Raw genomic sequence first — 19,417 nt, 5'->3', positions numbered from 1 at the left:
TGTCTATACTGACGACGAGTGAACTGCTAAACTAGTGAATTGGATGGCAACAGCACAGTTTAACATTTGGACAGCTGTGAGGTTGACTTAAAGCTGTATTTAGAACCTATTCCTTCATTATGAGTTTAAAAGTATGTCTCTCTCCCCCAGGAAACCATTTGAAAAATCCAAAGATCCAAAATGGCACTTGATTTTTTTAGACTTCAGTTAAGGTATTTGCAATCTGATTATGCAACTGGACTGCTGCCACTGATTTCTACTTTCCTTTCAACTTCAGATTTAACAGAAAACAGTATTAATATTCCTGTCACAAAGCACTGAAGATCCACCAGATACTGTAACTGACAAGTTCTTGCATGTTATCAACCTCCTGCTCCTGGGAAAGCTATTTAATACCTGTAGTGTCTACTCTGAAATCAATCAAGTCCAAGTAGGCAGTGTGGGTCAAGGGAAGATATGGCAGGTATTAGGTATATATTACATAAACACACAAAGCTGCTTCTGTTTAAAGCCATTTCTGTCTAAGGCTTACCTGCCCCATTCAAAATTTGTTATTATAGCAAGATTCCTCTAAGTGAACTATTTTTCTTTAGTCATAAGCATAACATTAAAAAAATCCTACATTTATATCTTTTAATTTTGAAGCCTAAACTGGGAAACTAAGAACAGCAATCACCTATTTTAAGCTTTCATAAGAACATATATCACTGACTACCCTGTGGGAATGTAAACCTTAATTCCCCTATAAACTCACTCAGACATCTTAAATTACACATTATATATTCAGATATAATAGCTAGCTAAAAGAATCCAAGTTTCCGTAAGTTTGGGCATAAAGTAACTTACATAGGACCAAAATTGTGGCAAGCTAGCACAGATTTCTAATGGTTTAATCAATATAAAAAGACCCTTAGACAAAAAGATTATCTTTTTCAGATAAAAGCAGAGGAAAACATGAAATAGAAGAGTGTATTTTCTTAGAAATAGTCTTTTTAAGGCTCGTGCCCAACCCAATCTGTGTAGTTTCAAACGCCAGTCTCTGCTCAGTAAGCACTAAGTAACAGCCTATTACACTGCACTGTGCTGCAGAACTTGTGATGATCAACACCCATTTCCTCTGCAGTAAATGCTGTGAGCAATACAGACTCATATGAAGATGTGAGGGAGTGATTTTGGTTATCCAAACTATTGTATATGAAAACAAGTATGAAAGATTGCCCTTTGAACATGGCATGCAAACTTGTCTTGACAATTTGAAGGTACTTTTAAAAATTGAGTTAAGAGCTGAATTTTCAGAGACATTAAAGCTGCAGACAGAGGCCTACCAAGGTCTTCAAAAGCACCTAGTTACCACTGCAAAAAAGCACAAGACCTGGATGGAACTGGTTTTGCACTAAAAGGAAATAGTTAACTATCAGGAAAAAAAAAAAAAATCATGTGAAAAGAAGAGCATCCTGATTTACATGTTCATTCCCTGCTTCAATGCTCTGCATCAGTAAGCATTTTTCCCTTTATAAATGGTATTTAAATAGATAATTCTAAGTGTGAAAAGTAGTTTGATACTTGACCAAATAAAATGCTATGTACGTTTTCTTAAGAGAGTGATAATATTGATGACTTTGCTGACAGAGTCTGATGGTGTGATGCAAGAGATTCACCAGGCAGAGTTAAGGCTTGGAATGGTGCTGCACACACACACGCACCATTTCAAAGCCAGGGAAGCCAATGGATGGGATCAGACACTGTCCTGCTTGCCAGACAGAAAGGAGCTACAGACTGAGGGGAAGGTGAATTTAGTTATTTGTAACTGTTTTTAAAGATTTCTCTTTTCTAAGTCTGTAAGGAGAAATGCTGAGATTTTTGATAGTTAGATATGCTCAGTGCTGCCAACCAGCTTTTCCCACTGCTGTGCCTCACTCACTGATACCTGAGGTATAAACCCTGCAACTCCAGAGACCAGGTAGCATTCAAGTGAGTCTGGCTGAGATACCTGCTGGGGAGAAAATATAAATCTCTTAATTCATATTGAATTCACTGCATTCCAAAATCAGATGAGGGGTTTGGATGATAACAGTGTTAAAATTATTCTGCATTTTCTAGGATGAATCTGTTGCTGTTTCTCAAGGTTTCTTCAAGAAATGCAGGTTGTACATTTCTAATCAGGAGTAACTACTTTGCTTTTAAACTTTATCACAATACTTAGATCATTTCAAGTATGAGGAGACAAGGGAGCAAGCTTGCATATTACAGTAATTTTTTATACTTTATCTTCATCTATTTATGAATTTATTATGAAAAATATTTTTAAACATATGAATCTGACTTTTTGTTGTGAATTTTAGCAAAGTAGTGGATGCATTGTACTGTGTATCATTAAAAAGGTTTAATTAAAGTAAACATTTGGCAATTAATACCTTCTTCTATGTACTGATTTATCGTGTTCACATTAGTGACCACCGAAACGTTCTTCTGAAACTGGGGCTGGTTTAGTCAACGTTGAAACAAGGATGTATTTCATCACCCAAGAATTCATCCTTGTATAGGCAAAAGGTTTTAACACAGACTGTGTAAGATATGCAGCAATACCATACAATAAAGACTGTTAGTACCCATTTCTGTTCAAGTTGCAGACAAGCACACCACTGAGTTTTAAAGAAACTCCTGCAACGGTTGCCTGTGACACTGCAGGAAAGAGATTTCCACCTCTCTGAGCAACAGTCTTCTGTGTGCAATGTTATTAAGGTCACTATTTCTATCCTCCTTTAAGCCCTGGTGAGACTAAGCGGGGGGCACAAAATAGCTACACTGCACTTGCCCTAACAACAGGGTAGTCTCGCTTTTAACAAGCACACAGGACAGGCAATGTGGAAACTAAGTAAACCAGAGGTCTGGGCCAGCTTTCTGCTGCCTGTGCAACTCCTGTCATTGAAAGCAATATATACATTCCTTTGAAATGTGTTTGCACCTCATACAAAACTATATCAAATCATTACAAACATGGATGCCCTGGTGGGACTACGTACACGCACTGTGCTTGAAGCGGCTCTCTCAACTAACAGGCTCCACTGAGACTCTCCAGCTGTTGGGAGCAATAACTTACACTGGAAGTGTCAAAGTTTAGCACAGTGTTTCTGGGAACCATTTTGTCAGTATTGCTCCTTTCCATCCATCAGAAACACCACCTGAAGGTTGTGTTGCCATTCAGCAAGACCTGGACAGGCTGAAGAGTTGGGCAGGGAGAAACTTGATGAAATTCAACAAGGGCAAGTGTAGAGTCTTGCATGTGGGGAAGAACAACCCCATGTACCAGTACAGGTTGGGGGCTGACCTGCTGGACAGTAGTGAAGGGGAAAGGGACCTGGGGGTCCTGGTGGATAGGAGGATGACCATGAGCCAGCAATGTGCCCTTGTGGCCAAGAAGGCCAATGGCATCCTAGGGTGCATTAGAAAGGGGGTGGTTAGTAGGTCAAGAGAGGTTCTCCTCCCCCTCTACTCTGCCTTGGTGAGGCCGCATCTGGAATATTGTGTCCAGTTCTGGGCCCCACAGTTCAAGAAGGACAGGGATTTGCTTGAAAGAGTCCAGCGCAGAGCCATGAAGATGATTAAGGGAATGGAACATCTCTCTTATGAGGAGAGGCTGAGGAAGCTGGGACTCTTTAGCTTGGAGAAGAGGACACTGAGGGGTGACCTCATCAATGTTTACAAATATGTAAAGGGTGAGTGTCAGGATGATGGAGCTAGGGTTTTGTCAGTGATGTCCAGTGACAGGACAAGGGGCAATGGGTGTAAACTGGAGCATAGGAGGTTCCATGGAAACATCAGGAAAAATGTCTTTACTGTGAGAGTGACAGAGCACTGGAACAGGTTGCCCAGGGGGGTTGTGGAGTCTCCTACGTTGGAGACATTCAAGGCCCGCCTGGACAAGTTCCTGTGCGATGTACTCTAGGTTACCCTGCTCTTGCAGGGGGGTTGGACGAGATGATCTTTTGAGGTCCCTTGCAACGCTTGGGATTCTGTGAACAACAAACAGCTGACAAAGAGCCAGCAGCCAGCTCGGAAAGGAAGCATGCCCATGGTACGGGGCCTGTCTCTGCGAGTCAGCCATCCATGGCAGAACAAACCCCAGCTGCTCCAGGGCCTTTCAGCTCTGTGTCCCTTCCACCTTACAGAAACCCCTCACAGAAACGACTGTGACGCTTTCATGCCGCATTTGCTTATTTTCTTACTGAAGAGAGCCCAAACGACTGCCCAACCCCAAACATAAACCACAGCTCTTACTAAAATGCATGTTTCTGATTCATGGTTTCACCATCTGCAGCAAAACGCAGGGGTAAACACATCCTTCCCAGCACCTGGGTTTCAAGAGCACCAAACTGTGCCCATCTCAGCCCTGGGGCACAAGCTCTGTTACTGACAGGAAACACCAAGCACCTGTTTTGAAACCTGAACGAGGGGAGGCTGAAACTGTGAACGAACGCTCTCAGCTGCTATTTCTGAGAAGCGTTTTGGCTTTTTTGAGGGGCTGCCAAGCCCATAGTACCACTTACCAAGCTGGAGTTCAGTCCACCGAGCTGGGGAGCTTGAAATACCCTGCGCCTTGGGGACCTGTGGGGTGGTGATGGTTTTGCATGTTCCTACTTCTGTGCTGTGGAAAATTTAAACATAAATAGCTAAATAAATAGATTAGATAAAGAAATAGATAAATAAATAGATAAAAGGGATGCGGGGGGAGGGGGCAGATGAGGAGGGGGTCGCCTCGGGCAGCCGCTCTGAGGTGAAGCCAAGATGGCGGCAGCCTGCCGAGCTGAGGGGAGCCCCGCCATGCGTTCTGCCCCGGCACCTTTGCCTCGCTGACCGCTGTACCACAGGCGCCCGCTGCACCAGCGCTTCTCCCTCGTGTTTTACAGTAAACCCCACACCCAGCACTCATCTTCGTCCATCATCTGTGGCAACAACCGCCTGTGTTTGGTACCGCGCTGATGCGGCTCCAACCCCAGGGCACGCCGGCACGCTGCTGGGACTCAGCCCTACACCACACAACGGATCCCATTAATGACAGCTCAAGCAGACTCACTGGGCACCGTTTACACCCCTGCCCTGCAGGCACAGCCTGAAGGGTCCGAGGGGAATAGAGGCTAAAAATTGTCTTCTGCCGTTAACAAACAGCAGCAGCCTGACCAGCAACCGAACAGTGGATTTTCTATGTCGGCATTATAGCGCTCCCAGGAGGGATGAAGTTTAAGCAGTGTATACACAGCTCCTCCATGGACCTTGAGGTGTCCATGCACATCTGCAGGTCGAAGGAGGTGATCCTGCTCCTCTGATCTCGTGAGTCCCCACTTGCAGCACAGCGCAGTTCCGGTGTCCTCAGCGTAAGAAGGACACGGAGCTGTTGGAGTTCTTCCCTGTGAGGGTGCTGAGGCACTGGAATGGGTTGCCCAGGGAAGCTGTGAATGCTCCATCCCTGGCAGTGCTCAAGGCCAGGTTGGACAGAGCCTTGGGTGCCATGGTTTAGTGTGAGGTGTCCCTGCCCATGGCGCAGGGTTGGAACTGGTCCTTTCCAACCCGAACCATTCCATGATTCTATGATGGGGGGCAGGGGGGAGAGAAGAAAGAAACTGAACGTTTTCTGTTCATCAACTTCCATTTTTTTATTCCTTCCATCACTGACAGCCTGAAACCACTTCCAGCAATAGTTAGAGCCCTGCAACATGTGCCAGCGCGGAACCAACGCAGCACGGCACCCTGGCACACCGGACCCACAGCCTTCGCTCAGGAGGACCTGGCACACCTCACAAGCAGCTGGCATCTTATAGGAGAGTGCTGCACAAATAGCAACATACCTGTTTATTGCACCAATAAAAAAGGCAAGAATGTGCTGCTGTAATACTTTCCCAATGAAGGAATGGGAAAAACACTGTTTAAAGCAGTGGCCTTAAACTGGATCCAGCAAGATAACATTAAAAGCTACCTGTGAAACATTGTGAGTGAATGAATGGACAATCCTGATGGTAGAGAGAGGGATTACAGATGGAGAAAACACAACAAAGAAATCGGACTCCTTAGCAGCAGTGTTCTCTTCATGATGTGGTTTTCATTCTCTTTCATAGCAGGACAGTAAGCAGTGAAGAAATCGGCCAGGAAGTCTTGTCACTTTATGCCACCATCTGGCTGCCGATTGCTAGTTCTGCAAGAACTTGGGAAAAATGAAGACCCCCAGATTTTTGTTTGTGCCATTTCTGATTTGGGAAAAGATAAACAGACAAGAAAACAAAATAAATCCAACCATAAAAATCTGACACACCCCAAAGTTATGGTGAGTGACAGTTGTGTGTAAGTTGACCTCGTTCTTAAACCACACTTCACTGGCTTCAGTTTCCTACCTGGTGTCACAAGTACACCATACACACTGCTATAACAAATAACACAAATACATCTTCAAAGACATCTTTTGGATTAAAAAGCTTAAAAGTATTTTATAAAAATAACAAATTACTTTTATTTTTAAATGAACAGCTATAAAATTCATGAACCAACAAACATGTAACAGACACAAGGTGAAATATATTACACTAAAGGCCAGGTAATTACCACAGTGGTAAGAAGCTTCAAGTAAATTACTAGGCACTTTTTACCCAAACAGTAGTCACTCATTCCATGGAGAAGTCCAACTGACAGAAATGCCTGAAACATCATTGCTGAAGCTTTCTAAAATCCTAAATTCCTCCAAAAAGTGCAGATAAAAAGGCAAAGACAAAAGGCCAGGTATTCTGCCACACAAGACACCCAACGTTAGCTGCTTTCCTTACATGACTGTTCAGCTTAGTTGGAGTTTCAAAACTGGTGCTCACAAGTCTGCCTTCTCCATCTTACAACCGCATTTCTATTAAGGCTTTACATGTCAGAGCAGGGAGAAGCTGTAGCAGCTCCAGACACATGGGAAACAGGTAAAGAGAAAGGCTGCAGGGTTGTATGTGAGCAAGTACAAAGCAGAACAGACTTCACGTTGCTCTGATGGGGAAAAGTACTCATTAGCTGCAGAATCCCAAGTGGCAAAACATATGCTCTGTACCTGCCAGTTTGTAAGCGTGTGAGCAACCCCAGCCCCATGGGCCGACACTCTCAAGATCCCAGTTCCTGGAAGCTGAATCTTCCAGCAAACAGAAGTAGTCACATGAGAATTGAGATACCAGTAACATGCATAAACTGCTATGAGAAATTGCTATTAAAATACCTAACATAATTGAGAGGAGGAGAATGAAGGGCAACTAAAGCAACAAATGACGTATTTCCAAGTACTTTAAAAAGCATTGTTGATATTTAATATACTTATATTAAGCAAATTAATATACCTAAGTTTACTTAATATAAGATTGTATTCATGTAAAGCTTAAAAATTTTAGAAAGCAGCAGTTTTTGGCATGATTTTAAAGCACAGTTTGGTTTGGGGGAAGAAAAGCATAGCACTGAGTAGTCCTTAAGAAATCAGGTCATTTCAATAAGGTGCAAAGTTCTCCAGCTGGAAGACCAGGTCTACGGCAGCATCAACATCTGGTACAATATGATCTGGCTCTACTAAGCCAGGCTCAAATCTAAAATCTCTGTGGCCATGGAACACCATTTCAGCTATGCTCGCCCTGGTATCCAAGGGCACCTCAGTGTGTGGGTTGTAAACCCCGGTACAAACAAGAACAGACCTACAGTGGGCAGCAGCTGCGGATGCTAACTCATTCTCCCAGCTGTTGTCTATCTCCTCATCCTGAGAGAGCGCGGCGGGTCCCCTGCCACCAGCAACTTTGGCCTGAACCCAGGATTTTGAACCTTGTCTGGAGTTCTCTTCAAGATAGCGATTGTAAAGGTTAGCACCATAGACATCAGTCATGAGGTTATCTCTGGAAACAGAAGAAACAGTTTAGTCAGCAGGGCAGTTGGGGTTGTCGGACTGCAAAGTCTGAAGGACATTTATGCAGTTTTGGTTTAACAGTTTATTTTATGCTTTACATGACTTTATGTGGGAATATGCAAATCAGAAGAAACCCAATTCTATAGTTATTTTATTACACAACTTTCATTAAGCATGGCATATGATAAGAGTAAATAACTCCCTAGTGAAATTTCAGTTTGGAAATCAAGGATAGGTATTTGCAGTCCATGAATGAGTTCATTATATTTCCAGTCATCTTGGAGACTCTGGAACATCTTTTAATACAATACAGCTTTATCTCTATCTATGAAAAGGATTCTATGATGGGACGGCACGCACAGTAGCATATGACTAAGCTTAATGACCTCACAAATAAAATCTAGCTCTACATTCTCTAATAACTGTTGTTTACCAGTAATCTTAATAAAAAACCACCCACGCAAATCCTTTTTGCTAGATTTACACAGCCTCTTGTTGGGGGGAAGGGAATCAGGAGAAACCTTAGTGGCATCTAAACCACTTTTTGTGCTTCTACAGAAATAAGACATAGAAAGAGCAAAGTATCATTCATTTTCAAGATTAGAAACACTGAGGCTCCAAAACACTGTAAGAAGTACACCGTAGTGCCAAGAATATTAGTGGTCCCAATGGTATGAGAAACAAGCTAGTACAAGTTGTGGATCTTTGCTGGTATTCCTGTTGTGGGTGATTTGCTGCTGTACTGGTTGGACTTGGGGTGCCTTACCCGACAGCATACAGGGTGTGAATGGGGTGCTGCCACTGCCTCTCTGCTGCCTGGGCCCTGATGAGGTATTCCGCATACTGGTAGGTCACTTTACTGGGTTTGCCCATGAGGGCCTCATATTTCAGATCTTTGCCTGTGATCTTCTTGTAGATGTTTTCCAGACAAACCATGAATGTTCCATGCCCAAACCTGCCCACATAGGAAGACAAATCAAATTATATTAAGTGCAAATTAAAAAAACACATTTGTATAAAAAACTGCCTTTTTTATTTCATCATCTTTTAGGAGTAAATCACATCCTGTAACTATGGAATCTCCCTCAGTTTCCACATGTTCCAATGCGACATTTCCACGGCTGTTTCACTGAAAATCAAGTGCTGATTAGCTGAAAAATAAACACCACAACAAGAACAGGTTATTGGGGCAGCACAACAGACTTACCTATTCTTAAAATGTGGTAGTGCTTGTGTTAGTATCACTTGCACTTAAATAGTTACAGAAGTGACCTTCCTGAAAGAATGCCTGGCCTGTGATCTACTCTGCAGTGATCGAGCAGAATCACCAAAATCAACAAAGAGGAGAAATAGAAAAGGAAGGACAGAATCAGACAGAAGGAAAATTGATCTCTCCTTAAAATGGTTTTGGTATACCAAAACCCTCCTGTAATATGGAGGCAAAAAACCCCCAACTTCCTGGGTTTCTCTAAAACAGATGCAAAGGAGGATCAAGGAACAAACAATGATTTTACAGCATGCTTTGGATAACTGTTATTCTCATCAAGGTGCAGACAGTGATGATGGGTCATCATCCAAGCCAGTAAAGCAGTAAGTTAGAAGATGTAATCTGATGGTAAAAAAAACCCCAGTTTTACTTCACTACTAGTGAAACACTAGTTCAGGGTGTGGAATTAGGGATGAACTAATACGCATCACTTGAGAATACCATATTACCAAAAGCACCCTAAGAAGAACAGAAAGTTGCTATACAACAATTCTATACACGATAAATGACACATACTGCTTCAGAAGAGCTGCCAGGTAACTTCTAATGCACATAGATTGGTATATCTGTCAGCGTAAAAAATACACAAACCCACCAACATAATAAGCATCAGAAGCAAGTAGAGATGTTAGAAATTAAGTCTCTAGTGGCCTAGAAATTGAAATAGTCCTTTAAGGAAAAAAGCTACAAAGGAGGAAGCAACTGTAGTACTTTCATAGGTGGTACCTAATTTGCTTTTCTGTATTAACCCTTCATTCCCCCTCTCCACCCTGTTTGTTGCTTTCTGCTATGAAATACCAATAAATGATCATAAAATTATTTCCAGTAATTATTAGCAACAGCTTCTACCAACTTCGTCATGGCATTATATTCCAGTAGTGAAGGTAGCAGCTCTGACACATGCAACCTTGTCATACTGTCAAACTGAAAGGGAAAAAAACAAACCCAGCTTTACACTGGATCTTTCCCAAAGGGCATAACCAAAACCATGAATCTGGTTCACTGTAAATATAATGGTTGCCTTACTCTAGCCTGAAAACATCACACATCTGTCTTTTAGCAGCATGCTAACTGGAGATGATCTTTGCATCCAGTAAGGACAGCTGACAAGATCCTCAACCCAAGATCAAGGCAGCAATCAAGTCACACTAACAACAATGACTATTTCAGTGTACATTCAAATTTTGACTGGGGGAGAACAGAACTACTGAAGGAACTACTGTTCCTTGAAAGAACACACTACTGAAAACAAAATCAAACAAAACCACCATCAGAGATCATGCCACCTAGTTCTGTGTGTTCTACTTGTTTCATCCTGTGCTCCTTAGAGAGCTCACTATATTGTCCTCAGCTCAAAAACACTCACTGCTTTCAACTAGCAGGTTCAATTCTTCACCCTATTAGAAAAAGTGGGGTGGAAAGGAGAAATACCAAAGAAGGAACTAATGAAATGAGACAATGGCCTTGATATTTGTTTTAGTTTTTCCTTTGAACTGAGACACTGAGGCCCTCAGGCAAAAACTTATCTTCTGGGAGCGGGGAAACAAAGGGGCTTAGTGCACGGAAGCAGCTTTTACCATGAATAACTGATTTCCTGAGTGCAATGATGTAGACAGCAATAAGGCAGCACTTGCTGAAAGTGCATGGCTTTACAGATGCTGTCTTCAATGCTGAGACCAACTCTGAAGCTGTAGCAAGCATTTGGTATAAAAGAATTACCCGATTTTCACTGAAGATATGAGGTAACACCAAATATATCACGATATACATACATGTTACAACGTGCGCTTACCTTGGAGACTGTGCTTCAGCTACCCACATCAGATCCATGTTACAGGCAAGCACAGGAATGTGAGGGTAATTTTCACAGTGATAGGGATTTCCAGGGTAGCCACTTGTCAGCAAAACGTCTATTATCAGCTGAAGGTTGGTCTCCCATCTGACTGGTTCCCCAAACAAAACAACAGCTATGAGAACAAGAATTACAGAGCAGAGTTATGGAATTAGCTAACGGGGCACCAAATCTCTGACACTAAAACTTGGTCTAAAGAGACTGAACAAGTAATTCGATTTAACCATGAACTGAAATAGTCACATTTAACTTTAACTTCAGGTTTTACTGTATTACATACCCATTCTTGCACAGCGAATCTCAGAAGTAACAGCCCTCCTCTGCAAAATCTACCAGTTTAAGGATTTCTTTTTTTAATTGGCTAAATTTCTCCACAGCACCACGAAATATTAACTTCTAAACGGCATTTCTCAGTCTTCCACACCCTTGTGAATTCTGTGGTTACACCCAGTGTTTACACAGATCAGAGATATTATTTTGATCAACTTAAACCAAAATTTGATTGCTGTTTTCAGACCTTTTTTCTGGTCCCCAGCATCATCTGATGCAGATTTTATTAAATCCTGAAGTCCAGTTTCTACTTTCCTGTACTTCAGAGGAGAGTGAATGCAGTGTGCTTAGACAAGGTGCATCTCATACTACAGCTCTGAAGTGACCATCCCAACCGCTTGTAAGAACAAGACCCATTATTTCTGAACAGAGAAATTCATTCCTCATTCATGACAGGAAGACAACAGCAGGCAGTTAAAGGAAGATGAAGAGGACAGCAGACCTCTGAAACATCAAAACCACATGGCTCAAACCTGCACGCATTAAAAACACAGCTGTCACACGTGATGCAGTGCAATCAAGGAGAGATGCCATTACCGAGGACACTTCAGAATTGTCTCAGCCAACTTTCTGAAGTTCCCAGCAATCTAAAAATAAACCCCAATTATAAAGTATGACAAAGATATTTCATCTATTAATGGATAGTTGCAAGTTAAATAAAGACAACTGACCCTCAATCTTGGGAAGTTCCACAGCAGAGGGGGACTGCAATAAGAAAAAAGTGAAAGTTTTCTACAAGATTAAACAACTCCTATTATTTTTAACAGAATAAATTCAAGTATAGCCCCCACAGCTGCCTTCTGCAACACTCCCAGGAAATGCACCCTCTATTTTAGTATATACCTAGAAACTTGTATCTCAACTCTGAAGTGAAAACTCGTGGCAAGGGGACAGCAGACAAGTTCATGTCTAGCTTCCTGCATCCATTTAACTGCCTCTGGCAAGCTACAGTTGCTTAATGTACTTCCGTATCAAAGTTGTTTAATTTACTTCCGTATCAAAGTATGGATGTTTGCTTTGCCACAGGAGGAAGAGGCCTCCAGTGTTAACGAGGCATTTGAAAATTAGCTTTTGAAATTTATTTCTTTAACACTGCTAAGGAAGAAAAACATGATCTGTAACACATAACACATGTGCTAAACAAAGAAGAGTTTGCACTTCATGAGCAGCTCTCCACAGTGACAAACAGGTAACAGTTTCTTGAGCTTTGACACCCACATGGCTGAGAAGCAAGGCAGGAGGTGATAAAACTGAGTTACGGATTCTGTGAACCACAAAGGACCTCCTGACTTCACGCGGGAGAACCCCACTCTGCAAACCAAGCCTGAACATGTGCAGTACCACATGCGTATTTACTGAGGGTGCATTCACGTCTTGAAGCCAGCGCAGTTCAGTTGAAGCCACACTGTATGTACTGTTACTATTTAAATACGTTTGAATAATGGTACAAACAAGAAAGGGAATACATTGCAGAAAAATTAGTTTTCTGCAAAGCACTGGCTTACAATCAAAGCAACCTCACAGCCTAGAAACACTACCAAGACAATCCTGTACGGAAGGAAAAAGCTTATTTGATCTTACACACACCTGAGGAAGCTGATCAGCTTTCCATGACAGAATCTGAATGAGGTATCTGTATAAATGGTAAGTTTCTCCACAACAGTAAGTTACAAAATCAAAGGTTATGTTAAAGGACTACCAAGAAAACAAGCCTATAGAATTGTTCCTGCAAATGATGCAATAAAACAAATAAAGGAGGAGAAAAGCAACGTCAGGATACAACGTAAGAACAGCATTAGCTCCGTAGTTTAAATATTGACCCCTGCTATAGAATGTGATCTAATGAGCAAACGAAGAACTTGAAAACAAAGATACACACTCACCAGAACATTAGGTCTTCTGTCATGGTCAACTACATCTAGCAAAGGGTGTTTCTCCCGCAGTGTTTCAATGGTAATAGGTTGACAGAAACCAAGGCTGGAAAATGCCAGTTAAGGATACAGAACTGCTTGTATTAAAAGAGTTTAAAAGTTAGCAATTCCATTTTAACAATTTTAACATATGCAGCTTACCTGGTAAAGAAAATTATTTAGGAATGAAAGCAACAGACAGACTGACTTTTCCTTCACTAAGATAAAAAGATGATGATCATCCCATTATTGATAAATGGGAGACCTGTGTGCCTGGAATCCTATGACAGAAATTATACATAAATCTTTCTCAGAATAGGAGATTAAAAGCGAGAAGCCACTCTCCACCTGCAGTACTCCAAGATCATCTTCACATAAGCAGAAGTTTATGTGGCAGCAAGACAGCATCTTGTGCAATTGTTACAGGAAAGAAATATGAGCTACTTGAGTTACAGTTACTGTCCCCACAACCTGTGCTTTCCTCAGGCCATTAGAGCTGAAAGCATGTCCCTAGGTAAGCAAACACCATAAAGCTCAGCCTCTTGCTAAATGGTGACCTGAACAACTGGGTTTAACTGTGCTCTACAGGGAGTGAAGATAAATACGGAAACGCGTCGGGAAAGGAAAGGAGCAGAAGGGGAACAACAACCTCCTGATTTGTGTAGTAGTATTCTTAAATACTGCTACATCCCATTAATTTAAACTTAGTTAACAAGAGGAAATCAAACTATACCTACTCGTTTATGTAAACAGCAGTTGTGAATTTAGTCTCAGTGCAACGACATCATCTTACAATGCAAATGAAAGGAAGAGCAATTGAAGTGTATCAGTTACACAAAGCAAGCCCCTGAATTAACACCATGGGCCATTTGTGAAGTTATTTTCAGACCCGATTATCTCGCATGAAAATGCTATCCAACAGAAATACAGCTTTTGTGTTCAGTTTGTAAGAGACTTTTCTCTTAGCTGTGCTGAACTAATTTTGATTAAATTGGAATGTTCCTTCAGGAACTTTTTCTCATCTTTGTATCTGAAATAACAGTTATAAGTTGCACTTATGTTTTTTTACAGTTTATGACTGCAGTAACTTTAATTAAAGTCCCAATAAAGGAGGAAGCTACTGGAAGCATGAGTGAAAACTGTACAATAGTTAAGGTTGTTAAATTACAGTTTGAAGCTTTGATACCACCATTATATCAACATAATTCAAGTTCTTTTTGGCTGTTAGTGTAGACGTGGCAAAATACTTTCCAGTGTAGTTCTGCTCTAGATGCTGGTCACAAACCCACTGTGACCTGGCCTGGTTGCATGCCCACCGGCAGATGCTGAGCCACTGAACTACAAGTCAGATGTGATGATGTTACAAGAATGCCACACTCTCACCCACTGCAGAACACAGACCCTTGAGCTGAAGTGTCATTTACACAAGTCCAAACAAATTATTTCTCTTTCCTCATTAAAAGCAGCAAACATCAACACACAACCACTTTCAAAACATCAAGTTGACACCACAGTACGAACTACCACTGCTGATGACTGCATTTGTAATGCTGACATATTTAGTCGTCACTTAATCCACAGGATCCCCTGATCTTGATTAAGGAGAATACTTAAACAGAAAGTTGTTGGGTTGGTTTTGTGGTTTGGTTTATAAAGATACTCTTGAGCAATATCAAGAAGAGGTCCTTGTCCTGATACAAGAACACATTTGTCATGGTACCGCTTGAACATCCGCAGAGGACTGTGTGACATCACCACCTGGTCCTGGGAAATCTGTGTGGGATTTCAAAACAAGAGGAGTTTGTTGTTTTCCAGATCAGCTGTTTATGCGTGGATGTAATCAACAGCTGTCACAAGGCCTATGAGTTACAAAACATCAAGCAGACCTACGTAAAGCCCAACCACACCATATCTCCTAAATTGCACAATGTGTTTATAATACACCAGGAAAAAAATCATCACTAACAAATTGTCATATAGCCCCTTTTCAGGTGCCAGAATCACTCCATTCAACAAGAACACAAGGTTTTCTCTCTTAGTTTTAAAGGGGGGCCAAATGCACTTAGAAAACAAACAGGGAGGAAGGATCAGAACTGGCCTAGTTCCAATCGTGGTCCCTTTGCTAGGCTGCAGCACTGATTTCATTGTATCAGACCTTCTTGTCTTACTTTCCATATCCCCATTCCTTCAATAGGTATAAAATCAGTGTAAGTATTACCCTAGAAGGACACTGTTATGAATCACTGCTTATCACTTTTACAGATCTAACCCCCCCCAAATCATCGAGATGTTGTTTTACCCATGACCCAGAGTTTGACTGGTACAGACATGCCCATGTCTGCTGGCCTTTCCCAAAACCAAAGGCACTGCAGGACTCACTTCATGGCTTTCTCTTAGCAATGCTCAAGCAGTCTCCATGGACGGAGAAGTCCTATTGCCTGCAGTGCTCACAGATCAGGGGGAATGAAGTTTTACTGTTCACAAACTTGGGGGTTGGAATGATGTTTAAGGTTCATCCTGTGATTCTGTAACAAAGCCAGGCAGGAAGCTCCTGCCTCACACATCACCACAGAAGACACTCACCGGCCAGAGCAGTGGTTCATGGGATTGGCCCACGCAGGCTTTTTTCAGGAGGAGAAGGCAAGATTTATTCCCACAATAATCACATTGCAAAGAAATACCATTACCACTGGAAAAAGCAGTGCCTTCACCACTGGCTTTGGACAGCATGTTTTACTTTTATAACACCTCCAGCAATGCATATCAGGGAGCTTAAGGGAAAACCAAAACTGCTTAACTGAGCAGCACTTAATGGAACATAATACATTTGACACATTCACCACAAGTAACTAAGGAAATGAATAGGATTGATGGCACTCACTGGAACTCCCAGTAGCTGTGACAACTGATCAGCTTTTTCCTGGCGAAGGCAATTCCCTGCATTGGTGACAAACACCACAGGCACCACGAACTGTCCCTGAGAGTTCACTAGCTTCTGGAAGGCTGTTTTTGCAGCAGGAATTGGAGTCTTCCCTCGCACCAGTACACCATCAATGTCAAAGAGAAACCCAAAGGATGGCAGCACGCTGAGCTGTAAGAAAGAATTGGAAAGAGAAGAGTACATTAGTTATTCCCATATTTCCGTCTGTTTGATAAAGCTCACAATAGCTCAGCCCAGTGAAACAGGCACTCCCCAGAGAAGGGATGGATCCTCAACTCTGCACATTTCAATGTGCCTTGCAGACATATTCATGTGCTAAAATACGTACTGTGAAAAAAGGAACCCTACAACTCCCCTTCCCTTATGCCTTATGAGTAGTCCTTGAATGCTTCAGGAGACAGGGACAAACTGAGGTAAACTGATAAAAAGGTACAAAATACACACTGCTGTGCCAGCGAGTCACACTTCTCATTGATTTAACCCCTCTCTATTTCACAGGCAATGTCAATGCCCAGAACACTAACCAAATAAACTACTAACACAGGAAAAGTGGAGCAGCAGGGAGCTGATGCCGAGTTTTACATGTGGCAGACTAACGCCTGTTGGAAAGTCAGCTCCTCCTTCAACACAGATGCTGTCTGAGTCCCTAGAGTTTATATCTTGTTGCCTGACTTTGAAGAAGTGAAGAGCTTTGTGAGACCAGGAAAGGAGAGCAAGGCTAACTGGGGGTAAGAGAAGAGCCGGGTAATAAGCCCAAGGAGTGGCAACAGAGAGAGGACTGTCAAGCAATGAAACCGTTACTCGATCGGGCTGGAAAAGGATGGACCCAAAAGGATTTGTAATCTAAACTTCAGGTCCCTCCCAAGGTTAAAATGGATTCCTAACCCCCTCGTTCATCGTTTGATGAATCAGGGGCGACAGATCCAGCGTGATGAGGAGAACAGGCACCAAACGACCCCAGCCGATGGCGGTGGGTTCAGCTGTTTGGGCACAGGCTGACAGCGACCCAGCCCGCTGCTCCTGCTATGCGGGGACAAGGACACTGCCTATTGAAGCAGCACCCTGCTCCTCATCAATTATTCACCTGCTGCATTCCTCCTGCAGCTGGGCCCGGCACGGAGATGGGCGCCGCTGCGCTGAAGGGGATGGAGCTGCCGGCAGAGCCCCCGGGCAGGCCGGCTCCCGGAGCTGCCGCGGGCATGCAAGTGGCTGCTGAAAACCCAGGAGCGAGCACATTCCCCTGCGCAGCCCAATTCAGTCAAGGCAACCCTTGCCGTGTACTGCATTGTCATTGCTGACCTGAGGCACTCGGGCTTTGTCCAGGTCTAGATACCAGAACTCCCCCTGCAGCCCTCTCCCCTCTCCCTCTGTACTCATCAGAACCCCAGCCCTGAGCCGGTGCCTCCCAGCTGCCGGCAGCAGTCTCGGGGATGCCACAGTGGAAGGAACCCACCCACCCTGGGCACGATGGACACAGAGCGGCCTCCTCGGGGTCTGAACAGCCGCGGGAGGCTCCCGGCGCTACACCGCAACAGCTCTGTGGTAAAGGCAGCTCTTCCCGGTAGCTTTGCCTCCCGTAAAGCGTGGAGACCACGGATGTGAGTCCTGCGGTGAACAGCACGAGCGAAAGAGCATCCCGGTGCTGAGCATACGCGTTAAAAACACTACGGGAGGGTTTCAGCGTGTCCCGCAGGAAACAGCGACGTTAACACTTCATTTTCCCCTTCAGGCCATAGAAGGCCGCTCTCCTGCCGCCCGGGAGCTGGCAGCGCCCAGCCCTGGGGCAGGGGCTCGCAGACACCCAGTGAAGAGCCCCAGGGAGAGGCTGCCCCCGTGCCCGGGAGGGACCTGACCGCGGCCGCCAGACGCCGTTTCGGTTTCTCCCCCGCACCGCCCCGAGGTGCCCGGCCCCGCGGACCCCCCGCTTGCCTTGCCTTGCTGCCGCTGCTCTCCCCGGCCGCCGGGAGCCCGCCCGGAGCGCCGCAGAGCCCGCTGAGCGCCGGCAGCCCCGCGGGGCCGGGCCTGAGGAGAGCGCGAAGCGGCGGCAGCGCCCGGCGCATGGCGGTGACAGGGAGCGGCCGGCACAGCGCCCGCCTGGGCTCGAACCCGGGGCTTTAAGCGCAGGGCCACGCCCCCTCGGGACATAGACCACGCCCCCTCTGGGCAGAGGCCACGCCCCCTCGGGACATAGACCACGCCCCCTCTGGGCAGAGGCCACGCCCCCTCGGGACATAGACCACGCCCCCTCGGGACATAGGCCACAGGCCTCATCCGGAACGGCCCCGGGAGGGAGCCTCCACCACCAAGGAGCTCGGCTTTGCCTCCGTAACAAACGCACCGCCCTGCTGTCGGTCAGGAGTCGAGGCTGCCGGGGAGGAATCGCATCACGGTCACGCAGGGACACGGCGTGAGCTGGAACGTGCGCTGCAAAGGCACTGATTGCCACCGGGCTGAGGGTGGGCAAAACACGGAATAAACACAGCAAGGGGACGGTCTGCAGCGCTGTCACCGGGGATCTCACTCTGATAACGCTGTTAACGCTGATCGGGAAAATCCACTTACCTCCTCGTAGTGCCAACACATATTCCCCACCACCCTCCTGGACAGCAGGAGAAGGCGATCCCCTGATGGCGCTGCACTCACCAAAACAAGGAGCAAGGAGGCTGTCTTTTGGTGGGCTCCACCGCGGTGGTTGGCACTAAATGAAACGGAATTGAATGTGTTTCTAGCACACAAAAGCAGCCAAGACTGGTAACAGTGAACAGCCTAATCCAGAGGTTATCCCCTCACAGCTCAAGCCAGGGTCGCACACAGCACAGAGCTACACGCTTCCACATAGAAAATGACATTTATTTAATAACCTTGACGTGCTCAGAGCTGAGGCACCAGAGATAGCACAATCTATAAGCCTGACACAACACATAGATCTAAGTGCAGCTGCACACTCAAGGGAGCGTTAACACAGAGCCTATGCACTGTTCCATGCTTCAGGACAAGCTACAAGCTCACTCTCGCAGTTCTGCCTCCAGAAGCTCCTCTGCCCCAACCCCAGCAGCGATCTAACAGCCTGTACAGCCAGCAGAGCAGAGGCATTTTGCCTCGGGCCACTGCTGCCAACAATTTCTCTGCAATTTGCTGGCTCAGATGCAGCCAAAAAAAAGCATCCAGCTTAAAAAGCCAGCACTTGGAGCTAGAGCCAGTCCCCAGGCCCAGC

The 19,417-nt window shown here is 44.5% G+C and overlaps 1 protein-coding gene across 1 annotated transcript; it reads right to left on the bottom strand.

The window, feature by feature from the left end:
- Positions 1-5,625: 5,625 nt before the first annotated feature.
- Positions 5,626-18,263, bottom strand: LOC134164649 (haloacid dehalogenase-like hydrolase domain-containing 5). Its single transcript, XM_062620667.1, has 8 exons — positions 18,138-18,263; positions 16,144-16,353; positions 14,923-15,035; positions 13,236-13,329; positions 12,024-12,057; positions 10,963-11,137; positions 8,670-8,858; positions 5,626-7,892 (listed from the first exon to the last, which is right to left on the bottom strand). Exons 1-8 carry the CDS (start codon positions 18,261-18,263, stop codon positions 7,496-7,498), a joined length of 1,338 nt encoding a protein of 445 aa, XP_062476651.1. The 3' UTR covers positions 5,626-7,495.
- Between the last annotated feature and the right edge of the window lie 1,154 nt (positions 18,264-19,417).

The sequence above is a fragment of the Pezoporus occidentalis genome, unplaced genomic scaffold (genome assembly GCF_034315485.1).
Source record: "Pezoporus occidentalis ecotype Australia unplaced genomic scaffold, CSIRO_AGI_Poc_V1 ctg106, whole genome shotgun sequence".
In the NCBI taxonomy this organism is placed as follows: Eukaryota; Metazoa; Chordata; class Aves; order Psittaciformes; family Psittacidae; genus Pezoporus; species Pezoporus occidentalis.
The sequence above is the reverse complement of the archived record's forward strand: the minus strand, read 5'-3'. Positions and strand labels throughout refer to the sequence as shown.